Source organism: Artibeus jamaicensis, unplaced genomic scaffold (assembly GCF_021234435.1).
Source record: "Artibeus jamaicensis isolate MK-2021 breed Jamaican fruit bat unplaced genomic scaffold, CSHL_Jam_final contig_685, whole genome shotgun sequence".
In the NCBI taxonomy this organism is placed as follows: Eukaryota; Metazoa; Chordata; class Mammalia; order Chiroptera; family Phyllostomidae; genus Artibeus; species Artibeus jamaicensis.
The window spans coordinates 449,076-468,851 of record NW_026521924.1 but is presented as its reverse complement, the minus strand read 5'-3'; the positions used below and the strand labels follow the sequence as shown (position 1 = coordinate 468,851).

General features: G+C 43.8%; 1 protein-coding gene across 2 annotated transcripts in view; it reads right to left on the bottom strand.

Moving 5' to 3' along the window:
• Positions 1 to 7,808: 7,808 nt before the first annotated feature.
• Positions 7,809 to 19,776, bottom strand: part of KIF16B (kinesin family member 16B) — a 317,135-nt gene continuing 305,167 nt past the window's right edge. For both annotated transcript variants that reach the window (XM_053671041.1, XM_053671042.1), the window contains one exon: positions 7,809 to 9,089. In XM_053671041.1, the coding sequence (XP_053527016.1) occupies positions 8,931 to 9,089 (159 nt within the window). In that variant the 3' untranslated portion in view covers positions 7,809 to 8,930. The remainder of the gene's footprint in view (positions 9,090 to 19,776) is intronic.

The following is a 19,776-nucleotide window of genomic DNA, read 5'->3' as shown; positions in this document are numbered from 1 at the left end:
GACCTACTCCTTTTGTTTTCTGTTCCTGTGAGCCTCATCCCAGCAACACTGTCTTCTTCCTCTTGCTCATTGGATTGCTTCCTGTTCTTGTCAGCATCATCTCAGCCTTACTTCTTACCCTGTCAACACCGCCCAGTAGCAGTAGCTCAATCCAGTTTGCAGTTTTCCCAACATTTGTCAACAAGCCTCGTTGAGGCCTGCTTGTCTCTCAGAGATGCCAGCACCTTCTCAGAGGCCTGGCTCCCAGCCCATTTCCCGCATTTCTCCTGTAGAAGTTCCATGACCTCTCCCCCAGCTCAGAGACAACAGCACCAGTGCCACTTCCCTGCTCTTTGGGGGTTGAAGTTTTAGCCCTAATGGAAGCCTTTCCTGTGTGCTTCTAAGTTTTAATAATTCTAGTCTCCTTCTCATGCTCCCCCAGCCCCCAGGGTGGCAGCTGCTTCCTGTAGTTCTACCTCATCACATATTTGAGTTCTCTTTTTACCCTTTTAGTTAACTATAATTATCTTTAATTCTCTTTATGAAAATAACTGGTATGATCACTATCGGTTGACTTCCCTGCTCTCCCACCCCCTGAGACTGATGCACCCAGTGTTTTCCTTCAACCCGGGCAGTGGAAGGAGTTGTTAACATGAGACATTGAGACTCAGGCCGCAAACAGCTTTGTGACTTGAGTAAGACGCAACATATCCTTCAAGTGGCTTTACCTTTAATAAAATTAAGATATCAACTAAAATCAAGAATTGCAAACAGTAACCATGGGGAGTGTGCAGACCACAGGTGTAATAGGTTTGCCTGGTACCGGGGCACAGGCTTATACGGCACATGCTGAATGTCCTTCATCCTCTCCATGCACATCTGTACTGTTTGTCTAGCTCCCAAATGGACCCTGGATCCACATTATTTCCAAGGCTCCTTCCAGCTGTGATATCCTTGCATCTCTGGCCAGATGAAAGTTGTCCTTGTGACCTGCTGTATTTTGCTGGGAGCTTGAAGAATGTCCCACCAGGTTCAACTGATGTAATTTCTGCCCAGCCACAGGGCACAGGAAAAAAATGCAATAACTGTCTTCTCTCTTCTGGTCGATATAGACTCCCTGGAGGTATTAAAATCACGTTAAAGTGCTCTTTGGGGTCCGCATGGATCGTAACCCACTCCTCATCCACAACAAATGCTGATTTACAGGTGGGTTTGCCAGGACAGGTAGAGACTTCCTTTCTATGCTTTGAATGCATTGTCTGGCTCAAGAAAGCAACAAGAGCCTGGGCTGCTGGTAGCCAAATGTTCATGGTTTTCTGAGAAACTAGCTGGCTCCTGCCATCCCCATGGGTTTCTGAGACTCTCGGGAGCCCCACACAGCTCACTGAGATCACAGCCACATGTGTAAGGAGGTGGCACACGGAGATGGCATGGCACTTGGTGGAGGCAGGAGGAGGCCAACTTACCTGGAGTCTTGTGCAGCTAGAAGGCCCTAGATGGCCCACATCCTCTTTCCTCTGGCTTTAACTTTGTAGATTAGTCCCTGGACAAAGATTACTTAGGGAGGTTGACTTTGAAGGATCCCTTTCTCCAGTAAAATAAACTCTTGACACACACACACACACACACACCACCCTCCCCCTTCCCGCCCTGACTCTGAGGCAGGAGGCCTTTGAGCCAGAACAGCTGAGGGTCAGCAGCGGCAGCAAGAAAAAAGTTCCTGGGCCTGGATGTTGAGATATATAGCGCCTCCCGAGTAGCCACAACCTGTGGGAGGGAGGTTGTGTCGGGTCAGCACAGCCCGTCTCCCTCCACCTCTGCTGCATCTTCTCACCTGGCCCCTGTGGCCTCTTGCTTTTATAAGAAGTTATCACCCACTGCAACCATAGCCTATGGCACTCTGTTCCCTATTGGTGAGTGTTGATGGAGATCAAGGAGGACCCTTTCTGCTTGCACCAGCTCACTGTAAAGCCTCGTGAATTCATGCATGAACAGCAACTGTCCTCATGAATGACAGCACTGATTTCTTACAGATTGTAGCAGACTGAAATTTTGTGCAGGCCCTGGGTTAGGAGCATCAGTCTATCACCCAATCAATAGAAATTGACCCGCATCACTGAACCACATTCTTAGGGTTGCAGAAGGGCTTTTGCTTTATTTTCCAACAAAGGGGCTTCTCTGTATATCCAATGGATGGGTTACATGCTATGAATTTGAGCTAAAAAATAAAAAGCCCTTTCTCCTATGGAGGGTAGAATGATTATTTTCAGGCCCCCAAAATAGAGAGATGACTTGATGTCCAGGTGGGGCTGCAGGTCCTGGAATTCCCAGGCTTAAGGGGACATGGTGTCCCTGTCTAAGTCACAAACTGAGCCCCACAACTAGCATGTAGCTTCATGATAGCTGTGCCTGTGTGGGGCTCCCTGTTCTTCTGTTCCCAAAGCAAGGGTTAGGTAGGAACCCAAAGAGGCCATGAGTTTCACCCAGACCTGCTGGCTACTGTAGTGCAGGACTTTGGACACACCCCAACTGGACATTGGAGGGTCTGGGGGGATCATGCTTCTTGATGGCAAGGGCTCCTGAAATCTCAGGACCCCGAACATAGCAAAGGTCAAAGCTATGAGTCATCTTCTAGATGGCACAGAACTCTTGTCCCTTGGTCAGTAATATTTAATCAGGAAGTCAGTTTCTTCCTGTACATGGGATTTTAAAGGATGAGTCCTAGTTGTTACATGCTCTTTCCTTCCTCCTTCCAAAAACAGTGGTAGCTGATGGGAAACATGATCCCATTTACAACATTCTGGCCAGCATCCTTCTAGGTGCCCTTTCGGCTGCCCCATCTCCCTCTGCATCCTGTCACTCCACCGATGTCCTCTTCGTATTATAGATGCGATGGGTGTTTTCTCTCCTACACACTTTCCTCAGCTTGGGCAATCTCTGTGACCCCAGCCCTCATTTCTCAAGGCTCAGGTCTCAACTCAAATGCCACTTGCTCCTGGAAACCTTGGAGCCTCCCAGATTAGATTATTTCTCCAGTATGTGCTCTCCCAGCACCGTCTACTCTTCCTTGAAACATCACAATTTGCAGTCACACAAGTGTGCAATCACTGGTCCGTCTCCGAGGGGAATGAGACCTCCCTCTGAGGAATGTCCGTTGGTCATGTTGCTTACCAGTGTGTAGGACTGTCCTGTGTGGGACATAGAAGATGCTCATGAAGATGTGCTGAATGACTGAACAGTGAAGTGTGGGGTGCTGTAGAGCAAGGTGGTTCTCTAACAAGCAGGAATGAGAAGAACACAGTCAGTTTGCTCTCCATTCTCCGAGCCATGCTCTCTCTCAGCAAGGGCCTCCACACACCCTGTGGCCAGCAGAGTCACAAGAATGGCCAGAGTTTATTCGGATCCTCCCTTCACCATCCCTCTGCAGGTGGGGGGGACATGACAGCAAACATCATCATCACCTATGAACTTTCTGAGGCTTACTTCACTCTGCTCATTCTCCCAGGGGTACAGAGTAAGAGGGGCTAGTGGGGTGAAGGACAACTTACCCTGGGTGCTATGAGGTGGGGAGGCCCTGTGCTGGTGGGGTGCACAGTGGGGGTGGGGCTACCGGGCACCAATATTCTGATCAGACTCGCACACACGGGCAACATGTCCGGAAGAGTGAGCCTGGTGGACTGCGAGCCCTTCAGATGAGGAGTCACCCGAGAACACTGTGCTCCAGACCCTGAGGAGCACTGCACGCTTTGGCCATGAGTTCTTTACCAAAAAACCTACATGTGGGTGCTCCCAGGCTGCTGCCCTTGTATCGGAAGGCATGGAAAATCCTTCATAAATGTGAATGTGACCTTCCCCATCTGCTTATAGAGGAGGATAAATAGTTAGTATTTCAATAATCCTTTACCACCAAAGGCTTGTGTCCTCTGTGAGCCAGCATTTATATTCATTGCAATTGTAACTTAAAACATTATACAAAAAGGGTCATTTAAGACTGTAAGCCACCTTCTTCTTTTCCATGGCTTCTACTATGTTTTCCGGAGAAAAGCTAACAGAGTTTAGAGTCAACTGAAGTACAAATATTAAAAAAGCTGGTAATCATGTCAAACTGGTATTAATGTTCACTGTGATTCTTGTCTCAGATGATTCCCTGGCAGCTGTGTAGAAGCAGCTGCTGGCTTCTTCCTCCCCTCCCTCCCTCCCCCCTCCCTCCCCTCTCCCTCCCCCCTCCCTGCCTGAGAGGGAGCAGGGGTCTCAGGAAGAGCAGACCACAGACTGTTCTTAGTGAGAAGCTCTTGGGCACAACTTTAAATGCTACTGAAAAGACACAGAAACTTCTGCAAACATTAACTATGCATAAGGTTTTGTGACATTTTGAGGGAAAAAACTGCTTTCAGGTAATGAAGATGTTTACATTTTCATGGTTTTTGCCCCTCTACTTTTAAATTCTGCAGAAACATTTCTCTCTTTCTGGTGACCTGCCTTAGTGGTACCAAACAGTGCTGTCACGCTAACCACATGGCTTCGTATGTTCTGCTGATGCCTTTTCCTCCATGCACTTCCCATTTTGTACCTAGTGCACTTCCTCGTCTTCAAATTTTAAAGAGAGATGGCTTTTGCAAACATATGTATTTGTTCCTCTATGAATGGGGACGATTCTGTCTTCTGAATGGAGAAGAAGCAAAACCAAATTGATGAACCTCAAACTCCCACAGAAGAGAGTTTTTGGAGGGGTAACCCTTAGGAAAAAAATGTCTGACTATTACACTTTCAAATAAAAGGGTATATGAGTATATTTCTCATTTTGTATTCAGTCATTTTGCAAGAGATTCACAGAAGAGAGAACGTAATAGAAAGGTGTGGGGTAACCTTAGGAGACAGAGCTCAGTGTTTGTAATTCCTCCATAGAAGTGCATGCAAATGCTATTTGCAGGGAACAAGGGCGAACTCACACCCTTGTACCCCTTCAATCAACTGCCTTTCTCTCCTGTCCTCGTCATTTAAAAATATGACACGGTTCTCCTGGGTTCCCAAATTTAAGAAAAAGACATCTGAAGGTAACAGCCTGGCCAACACCGACATTGCCCCACTAATTCCCAGGTACCATTGATTCTTTTGCAATATGATAATGCTTTAGAATTTTATAAGAAATGTGTGGATTGGTTTCAACTTGGAAGTAACTTTGTATGGGTGAAATTCAAAAGTTGAGCATCACAAAATCATTTTCAATTTAATGTATTATCATCAGAAAAAACACTCTTAACAGAGGAAAACAAAATAGCGAAGTCCTCTTCCTGCCTGTGTAAAGAACCCCGGCTTTAAAAGGAGGCACATGCCAGATCAATTTGTCAAGAATGAGTCTCCTCTGATGAATGGTCTTTAATTAGTTTCCCCCAAACATAAATCACCTGTCATGATCATTTAAACTGAAGAAGTTGATTTGGCTGTGGAGTTATTTACCCAAATTTCCTTACTCTTCTTATTTCAAATGAAAAAAAAAGTTTCCAGTAACAAATCAAATCTGAATGACTCGCGCAGGTATGTGCAGGACTGTGGGAGGACAAGGGTCTCATGTGGCAGGAATGCTCCTCTCTGGACTAATGACATCTCAAGGAATCATTTAAATATTTGTGAAAGAGTGTACTTAAAAACCTCTTGCCAACATGACTGTTTAGAAAGCAGGATGCTACTGAATATTCTCTCTTACGCTAGGCTGGAATTGTTACCTGGGTTCTCTGAGAGGCAAGGCTTGCCTTTGTGGTAGGCTCACAACAAGTAACCACAAGACACGTTATGCAATGCTGCTGTCCCTCTCCAAGAGCAGCTAGAGGGGACAGTGGGGCACATGTGGGACTGTGTGCTAAGGGAGATGTGCCCTCCAGGAGGAAAAATCATGCCTTTAACAGTTGGACCCAGAATACTAAGGTGCCCCAGCTCTGAGGCTGGGGACTGCAGCTCCACAGCAGCTGCACTTCTGAGAGCACAGATGTTCTAGGCTCTGACAGCTGCTGCATCCCAGATGCTAAAGCACAAGCTGTCCGGAGCTCTCAGTAAGCAGGTCAGGGCTAAGGTGAGCAGAACTAGCTCTTTCTTCATACGAACATACATCAAAGTGGCCTGGTGCTTGGGTGCCTTGTTCATGAATCTTTTTTAAAAATTTTATTTAGTTATTTCTCAAGTACAGTTTTTTGTCTATTTCTCCCATCCCAGCCCCCCCGCCCGCCCCGTGCTCTCCACATCCCTCCCATTTCCACCCCCCTTAGTTCTTGTCCCTGTGTCCTTCCTATTTGTTCCTCCAAATCCCTCCCCTTGTATATTATGGGCCAGAGAATCTTTTTGACGTCCATCATTAGGGAGCCCATATGACTTGGTTATTCCCTACTCACATGCCCAAATTAATCACAGAAATTAATTTTAATGTAATTCAGAACCAGCAAGGACTGGGTGGAAGCCAGGCCAAAGATTACTATACCACTGTGATTCTAAACAAATTCAGTGCACATATTTTATTGTGTAAGCAAGACCTCCCTAGCAGGACGTGTAAAAACTACTTAAAGAATTCTGTTAACTTGCTTAGAATTGTCCAACTCACTATAAATGTGTTGATAAATTGATGGTACCTCAATCTGAACTTCCTAAACTGGCTGGCTTAACTTTTTTATTTGACGCACTTGAAAGTAATAAAATATACATCTACTTATTTTCTTTTACCCTTTTGAGTGAGTCCAAATTACCGAAACTTCACTTTTGTATCCCGACTCTGTCACGTGTCTCACCTGCCTTCCAGAAAAGGATTCCATTATTTGCTTAGATGAAACTTTTCATTGGCTTTTTGAGATTTCCTCCTGCTTTATTCAGATTAAGTAAACTGCCTTTGATTGGAGGTTTGTATTTCACATCCACACACCAGCTACAGTCCCTGAAACTGAAGTACAGGCCCAACTGAAGTACTTAACTTCCTCTGCTTGCAACCATGGGCGAGCGTGGAACCCAGAGGTCATCTGATGCAACAGTTTCATTTTCAGATGGAGAGACTGAGGCTCAGAGAAGTGAAATGACTCGCCTGTAACTGGCTTTACCCAGAGACAGCTTGTACTTGAACTCTAAACTCAACACTAATTACTTAAGATGAGTGCTGGAATCAAAGGATCTTCTGGTTCCTGCCCTTTTCACAAACATATGTCTATTTATTCTTGCCAAGTTATTGCTGTACCCTGTGTAATTTTAATGAAATGCCTGCCATAAGCCTGGCCTCCAATACAGATCCAAAGGGCAGGAAGTAGATTACTGAGAAAACCATAAACCATTCAGTTCACTCAGCAAATGAGAGACAATATTTAGCACTTGGGCTCCTTTAAAATAAGTGACCCTATGGTTAATTATTATCTCCTAGCTTTTGTCTTTTAATCTCTAGGTCTGAATTCTCCCATAGTAATTGCCCCAAAATCTATGCTTGTAATCACAACTGCAGACCAAAGCTAGTTTTTCTGTAGCCATTTAAAAAAAATTCCTCATATTTTTCCATGCTAAACTCTGATACCTAATTAGTTTAATAATAGTTTTCTCCTTATTGGGATAATTGCACCTTGAAATATGTTTTCCAGGCTGGAGAGGTGTGTTTTGCAGGCATATTCGAGAAGACTGAATGTAAATATTTGTTACCCATCCTTTGTGACCTCTATTATTAAACTGCATCTTTTGCAATGCGAATGCTGAGTTACATAGTTTGTGTTTTCCCAAGCACATTAGATAAGTTTTTGAACAGATGTGTAGAAATAATCATGTTGCACACTTACAATAAACTGAGCTACATGGTGGATTCCATAACTTCATTTAATATTGACAGCTCAATTTAAATTTTGAAAAGCAAATACCTTTAATAAATTGGTGTGAATAATCATATACTTGATAAAACTATTGTACAGAGTGTATACATATATAAACCTAAAGGCAGAATTATATACATTTCAATATATACCACATATATATTTTTTCTACTCACATTCTTCTCTTTAGTAAAGCAAAGCAATTTCACTATACATAGATGTGCAAAGCTACATCAAGTCCTGAGTGATTTAAGGAATCATCGATAAGCTACTGTGTATTCCAGGTTTTCAGCTAAAGATCCAGGAGATTCGATGACAATAATGTGAACAAAATTATGTTTAAAAATATGCCTTCAGCTGTATGCTCATTTTGTGCTTAGTGGAGAAAGCTTGAGAATGCACAGTACACATTGATATTTGGGAAAATTTCCTTGAATATTCAAGATTAAACAAATATCCTATTTGTATGGATTTACAGAAGTTTTAAGTGATGTCACCTACATCCAATTTGTCAGGCATGGAAGGCTCCAGTCATGATTAGACTGAAAATCCCTTTTGCAGAATATGAAATTCTGTGTAAACATCAGTGTTTAGGTATATACAAAAATTCTGATTCGAACAAGGGGAAAAAGAAAAAATAGAGCAGAATAATTTTAAATGTTCTTCTTGGGATATAGTCAGCAACATGGAAGGAATATAAAAAATAAGAGTATATTTTGGTGAAAGAGGAAACCAGATGAAAGTCATTTAAAGGAGGTCTGGTGAGCCACCCACTTTGGAAGGTCCCATGTTGGCTTTTTCAGGAACCCAAGATAATCAAGCCACCTCCACCTGGCCACAGGGGGTGGGCTCCACTGTGCAATGAGAAGGAAGCACTACGCAGAAAAGGCCACAATTCAGCCGCAATGGGACAGTAACTGTTACCGATCCGAGTCACTATCAGCAAGCAAAGGATCCCAGCTTGAGACTCAGGCACTAGGTAGGGACTGGTGAGGGTGGGCAGGTGCCGCACGTCTGCCTGCGCCTGCGGCAGCAGGAAGCAGGCCCGCCCCGCCGGGGAGGCTGCCCTGCACCAGAGGGCTCGCTTCCAGAGAAGGCACTGCACTGGTGGTTCTGGTCTCCCCAGCTCTACCCGGTCCCATAGCTGCTGTAGTCAAAGACTCCTTTCTTGAAGAATGGTGAGAACTCGCAAATGGTGTGTTTGGAAAGAGTCAGCCCCACTTTGTTGATGTGCAGGGGAGACGTCGCAGATTGCAGCATCACGTTGAAAAAGTCCCTGAGGTATTTCTGAGGAAGAGACAAAGTTAAAAACATGGTCAGGACATTGTTGGGAAGAGTTGAGGAGGAGAGCAGAAACGTCCAGACACGGCTTCCCATCCAGCTATCACCATCATTGGAAATGGAGTTTGTGAAATCTCCACTGCCTTTGCTGCCATGTGACGTACCAAGGACCTAGGGCCCTGATATCCATTCTGCAGGTGCAGGTGACACGTCTTTGGCTCAGCACTCTGACTCACAGCAACACAGCCTCAGGCTTATCTGCAGACAGTGCCCAGAGGTGCTCGTACAAGGCTCTGCTTTCAGCAACATTGTCACTATTCAATAGGCTATATTTTTAAAAAGCCATTTTCCCCAACTTACTAAATTAAGTAGAAAGATGAATAAAAAGGTGAGGGAGGAAAGGCCAACCATCCGTCCAATGCTAGACATGCTGCTGACTGATATTTTTAAATGAGACAGTCACTCTCTGTTTTGGATCCTTATACATAAAGGAAAAGAAATACTGGGGACAAAAGAGTCAATTTCAAGTACTAATATTTACAGATCATTTTGAAAATCTTATGATCACTGATGAAAAGAAATTCAGAGTAACCGCTCTGAGCCCTTTCTCACTGCCCCCCCCCCCCTCGCACATGTCTGTCACAGCACCATCTGCCTTCCCTGGTACTGAAGAGCAGAGTCTGTGTCTGGGACTAGGGTCCAAAGTACTGGGGATGAGATCAGATGTGGGTACTGGCAGGATGTAGTAAAGGAAAAGAGGACACAAAAACAGTTACTGTATTTCAGGTCAAGCACAGCTGAGCCATAACAGAAAACGAGATGGATGGTGGTGAAGGGAGAGAATGGAGGAGAGGGTGTGCTGAGGACTAAAACTTTACTACTGTGTCAGCTTCTTTAAAAAATATAAACAGTCCTGTCACAAACTTAGAAATGAAACACAATAATTACAGACTTTGATTAACAAAAAGAACTTGTCTAAGCAACATGGCGTAGGCCTATAGCAATGATTGCCCCATAGGAGATAAACAGCATTGTCGCAGGCATTTTTGATTGTTGCTGTAGGTAGGGGTGGCAGCCAGGGGTGCAGCTGACATCCTACAACCTAAGGACAGAATCATTTGGCTCCGAATGTCAACAGTGCCCCAGCTGAGAAACCTTGACCAGAGGAAGTTGAATTCAGCTACCTCTATGAATTGCCAACCTAAAATTTACTTTTGAAGGAAGACACTTTGCTCAAGGAAAATCTGTTAGCTACCTTTTTAAAAACAATTACTAATAATTGTTACTAAGGATTATTAATAAATCATTAACATTTCTATAGTAACTACCAGTTTCTAAAAGTCTCTAGTCCCTGATTTTTAGGACGTGTAACTGATGCACAGAACTGCACATTCTCCAAACATGCGAGCACATGCGTCCTGGCGTGTGAGCACACCTGGGAAACACCGTGGAAGCGAGGTAAGGGGAGCAAGGCTAGGGGTCAAGGGAGGGTGTGTGTTTATAACTCAGACTCTGTTTTCCCTGCTCAGTGTTCCTAACTTACTGGTCTCACGGCATCTCTCAGGAGAGGTTTTTGAAATGGCCATCAGGTTGAGGTAGGAAGGTATCAAAACTGCTAAAAAATAAGATCTTACTCCAGTACTTTTTTGCATCAGAGAGGCAAAAGGGAACCTGACTCAGCTTTTCTGGGGGGAAGGGAGGCTGAAAGTATCCATTTCACAGGGACCCGAATTCCATCCAACATGGTTTCTAGTAAATAACATAGACAACACCTGACCAGCCAAAGCTTGCGAGGTGCACAATGAACTGTGTTTTTTTTTGGAATGGCAAGAGTGAAATGATTGAGGAGGCAGGGGAGGAGCTGGTCCCCAGTGCTGCCAGAGCTGGGCGGCCGTGCAGGTGTCATCAGAGTGGCTCCCACTAGGCTGGTTCTCAGCTCCTGCTTCAGGATTCCCGTGGGCTACAGTGGCTGCAGACTAACTCTCCGGTAAACTTGCCTTCAAGATAAACTGGGACAGAATAGGAGGTATTTAAATCTGGGAACAGGTGTTATGTCAACATTTGTCATAATTAGTTCACAAAGCAGAGGTCCCTTAAAGGGCCAATAGAGCCTGAGGGCATAATGAAAAAAGAAGTGAAAGTTAAAAATAAAAAAAAAAGAAAAAGAGAAGGTACTGGAGACACGTTCCCTGCCGGCGCACCACCAGAAAAAGAGAACAGTAAACTAGCTGCAGGTAATGCCTTTTTCCTTAAATAAACTCATTAGCATGACTCAACAAAAGTTCCAGATAGAAGGATCTGCCTCAGTTAATTGTAAACATTACAGATAGTTTTTTCTTTGCTTTGCTGAATTCAGCAGCCTTGCCTCTCTTTATACAGAATGTTTCCTTGTTTAAAGACATGCTCTGAGTAGGAAGTATTCTTTGCTGAGCCCTCAGCATACTCTGAAATGTGTGAAGTGAGGTGTGTAACCTTGGTTGGCTGCGTTCAGAGCCATGTGCTTGAAATGGGCTGGGAATATTCCTTCTGATGAATCACAAAACTGAAGGACTAGGCCCAGGGGTGGGGAAAGAAGACAGAAGTAAAATTCCAGAAGTTTCTTGAATTCACACACAGCATCTCATTCTTTTTCGTAACCCCCCATCATCCCTGGCACACTGGCCCTCCTCACCATCCCTACCTCGAGGGTAACTGCTATTCTGACCTCTCGAACCATCCATTAGCTTTGCCAGTTTTTGAACTTCATATAAATGGACTCACTCATATTGATGGAGCCACTCACACAAAATACACTCTTTTGTGTCCTGGCTTCCACTAGTTACCACAGTGCTTGTGAGATTCACGCGGTGTCTGGCAGAGCTGTACTCTGTTCATTTCACTGCTGTGTGGTATTCCACGTGTGACCATCCCACTGGCTGACATTAGCACAGGGCATGCAGCTATGACTGACTTGGGTCTTTTGCCTAAGCTCTTCCTAATAAAATCTACTTCCATATAATGGTGTCTGGTGAGTCAAGTTCATTACTATTCCTCAAAAAAACCCTTAGGGTTTTGGGATCAGTCCAAGATCAGCCAGTGTGCTAATACTCTATTATACATATTCAATATACACTGTAATCATACATAAAATATATACTTAAACATACACATATTTACATGAGTAATTTTTGTTGCCCGCACACAATGTTTTCCACAGCATCTATAGCTGAAGGGAGAAAATGAAAGTTAATCTTGTCAAAGCCTTCCTTTCATTGTTGAATTAGAGACACCCAGCCCTTCCTGGTACGTGAAAGATAAGTCCAGACGTGGCGCTGCATCCCCAGGGCGGCACGCTTCATCGAAGAGTGTCGCAAAAATCGAAGAACGCTGGGAGTTTAAGTGACTTATCATGGTTATAAGGACAAAGTAAGAAAAAGGTTTGTGAAATCCAGTATCTAATTTTTTTCACATGGCATTTGCTCAATTAATAAAAGAATAACAGCGGTCATATTTAAATATTGGTAACCGTCGGGGACCACAGAAGGCCCGCGATCCTTGCCCACCGTGCTGCTGGGTGTCCCCACCTGAGTCTCTGCTTTGTTAGGCACTTTGGAGCTGGGCCACTGAGAAAGGCGGTGATACCCCCTCAAGTTGTGCAACATATCCACTCTGTCTCAGATACGTGGAGGGTGAAAGTCAGATTAAAGCAAACCTTCAACAAACCTGCAAACGGAGTGGCAGAGAAGGCGGAGGTCTGGGAGAGGGTCTGTCACACTGAGGGATGAAGGGAAAAGGAAGGGGCCAAGAGGACAGCAGGCCGCAGAGAGCTGGGAGGTCTGGCTGGGAGGGCACGAGAGGGTAGAGGGGAGAACAGAAGACAGAGCTGAGAGAAGGAAACAGCACAACAGTGGAGACGAATGCCCGTGACTTTTTGTTTATCAAGGTGGCAAAAAGATTTAAGAATAAAAAAATATATTATACACTTATCTAGGTTATTTATTTTTTGCTGCTTGGATCAACACTGAAGTATAAGGTGTTTTCTTATCAATACTTTCAGAAAATCAAATTTAGATGGCTAATCTTTAAGGCATATTTCAGTACCGATGCTGTGTACCTTGCTGTGAAAAAAATGCCTTTCTTCTATAGGCTGCAGGCATATTTTATATTTTATTTTTTTAAAGTCAATCTGTGTAGGTGCTGTGAGCAGGAGATAGAAGTAACTAGGAGAGATGGGCCCCATGGACCTTTTCCAACGTGTTAAACTGGCACGTATGTGCCTTTAAAAATTCCCTCGATACAGACAAAATCTTGTAGGGACCACGAGCTGTTAAAGGAGAGACCAAGAGACAACAAAAGGACGAGGGACACATAGATTATCAGAGATACCCCACACCAGGCTCCTGATCCCTTCTTTCCAAAGTGGTACTTTTTTCCCCTTTAACTCTTACCTGCCAACACCCCTCGGAGTCTTTCCTTACAGCTCTCTCCCCTGTGCACATGCCAGGCTGACTAGCTCTCATCTCATTACTCTTATGAAGAGGCCATTTAATAAGGGCTTACAATGTTCTGGGCATAGTGAGAACTTTTAATGGCATATCTTACTTAATTACCACAACTTTATGAGGTAGGGACTAGGCTTATCTTTATCTTCTAGATGAAGAAATTGAGGTCCAGTTGCTTAAGTAATGTCCCAAAGGTCACAGAGCACAGAAGTAGGAGTTCCAGGACTGGCACCCCGATCTCCTAACCCCAGAGGCTGGGTCTCAATCAGCAGGCTGCTGCCCACAGGGTCCGCCATCCCCTCTTCTGCAGCTGGGCACCCCTCTCCTGAGCACTGCTCTCTCTCAATGGGCAAAGCTGTTTACACTGGGCATTGCAGCTGCTTGGGCCAGAGACACTGCCATTCCTGGGCCTGATGGTGCTCTCCTGGAGAACAGACCAGGGCACTGGGTCCTAGAGTTAATGTCCATACAAACACGGGCATCTTCCATGGGGTTACCCTCTTCCACACGGGGTCCTAGGCAGCTCTGCTTATGCTCTGATTTCCTACTCGCAGTGCCTTGGTGAGCACTGGCCATTTTTTTGACTGTCCTGCCTCCATTTCTCTTCTCAAACAGCACTCAGATTTTTCAGATTCCCTTCTGAAAAAAATGCCTTTCCCTTCTTTGGGATTGGTCATCTGGCTGACGTAGTGCAAAGAACTGGTGAATTTTTCCCATTCATTTTCTGGGATGGGCCTCTCACAGCCAGAGGTCATGGATTCCTGTTGGAACCAAGGGTCTTCTGGGGCAAGCCTCTTCCATATTGAGAAGTCGCTGCCATAGAGCATTTTCAAGTGTAAGAAATTCAGTGGCCTCCCACAGTGGGGGATCTTCAGGAGAGTCTTTGGTCTGCCCATTCCCAAGCCTAGGAGCTGATGAGCCCTTTTCCTACCCTGGGAGGCACCAGCCAGGAATCAGAGGAAACCTTCCATCTACACCACACCCAAGCTCCTTGGGGGGCTAGTCTGCTGTCAGACCTAGGCATCTGCTCAGGGCACTCATCTCTTAGGAAGAGGTCAATCCCAGGAGGCTCTTGTGAATAACCTTCCAATGGGTCAGCACATCCTAGTGGTACCTCCCAGTCCAGTGTAAAGCTGGAAGGACCCTGCCCTAACCCTGCTACACATATAGGCCACTCTTTAAAATTCCAACAGCACTTTAAAATACAACTAAACATTACTAATCTTTTTTTTTGTTAGTAACAAACAGCATTTATTCAGTATTCTGTAATTTATAAAGTACTTTTTAAATTTTTTTATTTAGTTATTTTTCAAGTACAGTTTTCTATTTCACCCAGCCCAGCCCACCCCGCTCCTTGCTCCCCACCTCCCTCCCATTTCCATCCCCACTTAGTTCTTGTCCCTGTGTCCTTTATACTTGTTCCTCTAAATCCCTCCCCTTTTTTCCCCTTAAATTCCCTTCCCTCTCCCCTCTGGTCGCTGTCCTCTTATTCTCTATTTCAGTGTCTTTGTTTTTATTTTGCTTGTTTGTTTTGTTGTTTAGCTTCCTGTTAAAGGTGAGATCATACGGTATTTGTCTAATCTTTTGAACCAAAATGGGCTAATATGGTCTACTGACTGTGTTAATAAGTTCTGAAAAATGAAACACACTCCTCACAGCAATCCAGGGTAATTCAGACAGACTTTGGTCAATTATTTTAGAGTTTTAGCCTGGTACCTCAATCAATATACTGCATTAGGGGGAAAAGTGGAATATAATTTGCTGGTATATGCTATTTCATTTTAGACACCTTGATGAAGGTCATTATATTAACATGATTCAAATGTGACCTACAACAAAATTTCTGTTTCAGCTCTAGCTGAAAGGAAAAGTACTTAAGTTACTGGAACAACCTGGTAAGAGCTGGCCTTTAGACAGCCTCTGCTGGGTTGTTCTTTTCGCCTATGGAACTTTTCTAGTAGGGTCTTAGGGACTGACCGTGCACCATATAGTCCACCCAGGCAAAACCCTGTGAGATTGGCAAGGCATTAAATGGTGTGTCCCCTCCCATCATGCAGTCATTTCCTTTCATGTCTGGGATCTGGAAAGGAGGGAGGAGGAGTACATAGTATCTAAGACCAGCAAACAGTGTGAACAGTGGAGCAAGGCCAGCATGTGTGGAGCTCTGGGTGGGAACAGCAGGACACGAAAGAGAGCGTAGTAGGCCTTAGATCTGGCTTTGGGTCTGCAGGCACTTTGTACAAAGCATTTCCTTGTTCATGAGCTTATATGACCCTTAAGACACACTGAAGAGCAGAACAGGTACGGGTATACTTTGCAGATAAAGAAACTGAGATCTCAAGAGGCAGGACGTGGACGAAGTCAACAGTCTATAAGAGGCTGACAAAATGACTGGCTCCTCATTCAGGAGAAACTCAGGAAGGTCTATTCTAATTCTCACAGCGCCACCCTTTAAGCATGAAATGTAATGTGTAAGTGTAAATGTAGCACCTGTCTTCGGTGCTGTCCACACCATCCCCAGGTAGGCTTTCAGAATTCACCTTGAATTTCAGTCAAGCACCCTGTGTGTGTGTACATGTGTGCACATATGTGCATGTGTGTACAGAAGATGTGGTTATGACAATAGGCCTTAGAAACATTTGAAAGACCTTACCTCCCCTTGCTTCTATTTTAATTGTCAGGGGACTAAAATCACGGTCATTTTATGCTATTAAAACATTTCTGTTTTAGAGAAACACACGTGACTGTTTCTGCACGTGACTGTTACTGCAGCCTACTGCTTATTTTATCTGCAGTATGCCTCACTAGCTGTTTCACTTTAATGATTTTCCCAGCCATCTCATTGTTGTGGGTCCTCATTATTTTTCTAAATTTCAACATAAATCCTTAATTTAAAGTTACTGAAATTATTAAAATTGTAATGGTCTTTAAAAATCAAACAGGTCTTTACCCACATTTCCACCCTGACATGCTAACAGGGAAGACAGTTCAATGGCATTTCTTGTTTCCAGAAGTCAGTAGCCACAATCTCGGCTTAAAGACAAACATCCATCTAATAAGACTTAGAGGTTTCAGTTACGGTGAAGCACTCGAAAAATCTCTCTGAAGAGAGATCAGGCTCAGGTGGGGACACACTAGGATATTTCTAGACCTGAGAGAGGCGTGGTCATCACTGGCCATGTATCACAAATTGAACCAGTAGAATCAGTATTATTTACTTGGTCAAGTTTTCCTCATTCTAAACTCTCATAAATTCTAATCTGAACTCCTCTCTCTCTTTGTTTAGGAATCCTAAATTTTTTCTCTACCAATCAGATAGGCTGGATAGCTTTCCCAACATGCCCCAAACATCCCCCACACTCTGACAAAATTAGAATGGTTTGATTCAAGCACCTCTTTCATCTTGCACACAGTTACTGCACACTTGTGCTACACGAAGCAGTGTGCCAGGTACTGGGTGTTGAATAAGACAGTGCGTGTCCTGACAAGGTGCCTGGGCTGGCCCACACCCATCTCCTTCTTGTTCGAAATTGTTCTTATTGGTGCTTTGCTCCCAGCATCTAAATCCTACTTATGTTTTATGGACTGGATAAAGGTTTGTTATTTGTTGACTTCTCTCTCTTAAGATTTCATTTTTTTCACACAACAAATATTTATTGAAAGCTTTCTACATGCTCTCAATCAGACCAGTTCCTGTCCTGAGCAACTCAGGCTTTTTGGAGAGATGGGGAGATAAAGCAGTAATTAAAATATGGTTAGAAGAAAACAGGAATGAGGTGATTTGGAGGACAAAAAAAGAGGCATCCAGCTTAGTCCTGGAAATGGGTGACTTTTAAGACCAGAGGGGTGAGTAAAGCTTCAAGCAGGAAGATACCAGAGGAGGTTTGGTCAAGCCAGTGGGAAGAGCATATGCAAGTCTCACAGTGGGGAAGCAGAGCTTGGGGCACCACCAGGAATCCAGCATGACTGGTGCACCGTGTGTGGACCACTGAGTGGGGTATGCACTCCTGGAACACACTGGTCATTGGATCAGCCCTCTACCAGTTCTCACACTGGGAGTCCTGCCCTGCGCCCTGGGGATCTCTCTTCTTCTGAACCAGAAGAAGACTACCAAGCCTTCTGGGTGGAGCCTGTTACTTGTCTTAACCAAGACAATGCACTGGAGGTAATGCTGACAGTGAAGAAGTTGCCTTGTAGGTGCCAGTGTCCCAGCTGAGACCAGGCCCCCAAAAAGCTTTCTTTGGTTTCTACTTATAATTTATGACTAGCCAGAAATCACAGTACTATTCTACTTCATGCTAATCTCTCCCAAACTTTTTAGTATTTCTAATTAATAATTCTGTTTTAGCAGTTACTTCTTTTCTATCTATATCATAAGTTTTAAAATAATACTTGAAATAACTACTCATTAAAATATGGCATTTATGTCTTGATGTTATAGAAAATTCTGAAAGTTCACAGTTAAAATTCATCAGGGTGAAATGTTAGTCCATGATTACAAAATCAGAACTATTCATTACAGCTATTCAGAGAATCTTCCTTATGTGTTTAATGACATAAGCATACTGTATTGAATTATTATGGTACCACATTAATTGGACTCATAAATTTAATATACTCAGACTGGTTCAAATATTCTAATAAAATCCAGGAAGCTTTAAAAATTTTATAAGAGATGTGCATTTAAAGTCCACGTGATATTCAGTTTTCATAGGTTGATGTTCCAGCTCAGGTTACTAAGTTGCTCCAATGACCATGACTCAGTGTGGCTGATAAGCAAGCTTAGGGTGGAACTCCACAAACAAGCCACATGAGAAAGCCCCACTCTGCTTCAACTGTAAGGCTGATTGAGTGTTATCCACAACATAAGTCAAGAGCAGTCCCATCATTTCGGTTCATGGAAGAGAGAAATTTAGTTTATGCTGCACCTGTGAGCCAGAAGGGAAAACACACCTCAGCTAAGACAGAGCAGACTAATAGCCTCCAGACAGTCTGATAGGCTCTGCTCTAAACTTCACTTGTTTGAAGCAAAATATGAGAGGACACTCAGGAGAAACCCAGGTCTCGGGGCTCAGCCCAGTACTTCGATACTTGTTTATTGGACCCACATAAGAGATGGGTAACAGGCTAAACACAGATGCATAGCAACTCAACTTCCTCAGCCCTACGGGAAGGTTGAAAGAGAGTCCCGGAGGCATGTCCCATCGTTGGCACCACCAGCTTGGTGTAGTCTAACTGCACTCAGGGCACTCAAGGCACTCAGTCACTACAGCTACTATGCTGGGTGAAAGGGACATTACAGCACAGGGGGCAAGATAAGTCCTGGAACTCTGCACTGCAGTTTCCTCATCTGATTATATTGTACTTTTAGGATCAGAAGATGAAATGAGCTCCTACGAAGTGCTTAGGGAAGATCCCAATTCACAGTATGTGTTCCACATAGCTTTCTCCTCAGGGAGTTTAAGCTGCAAATATGTTCATTTTTTCCATCTTTTAGTTGTTTAAAAACACATGAGTTTAAAATGTGGAAGTATTTAATGTCAATGTTCTCCCCTTCAAAGGAAAGTAGAAGACAGCAAGAATCCCAAAGTCACCTCATATTAGATATTGACACACCCTAAAGAGTTGTTTAAAAAAATTAACCTGTTTTTCAAAATGATGAATCATATTAAAAATCTAATCTATACCAGGTAAATCCATTATCCTTCAAAGCTCATTTTAAGATACATTTTGGATACTGAGATTTTCCATCTGGAGAAAAAAATTTTTTTCTCTTTATTTCTAAGCTCATGATTCCTTCCTGTCCTGCATAAACCTTTATCAAGGTTCCTGACATTTTGAGATAGAATGCCTGCTACCAGTAACTGATTTGACTGACAGACTTTCGAATGAGAATCTTGCTGTGTGGTACCTCTTGGCTGTAATGTACTTTAACTCAAATTCAAAGAACCAGGTCCTGAAAAACCTGAGAATGAAGAAGTAGTTGCATATTAATTACTGGATTGCCAAATTTCCCTGTTCGTAGAATCGGGAACTGGATTCTGTGCAAAGCTGCAAGGACCCTGAGCGATTCTTTAAATCACCAGCCATTCCTGCGGTTGAGCAGAATAATCCTTCCCTTTACTGTCTGACCTAAGATTGTTTGCATACGACTGGCTTAGCACTGGGCCATCAGAATAGCACTCTGCCTCCGAATTCAAGGGCAAGAGGGT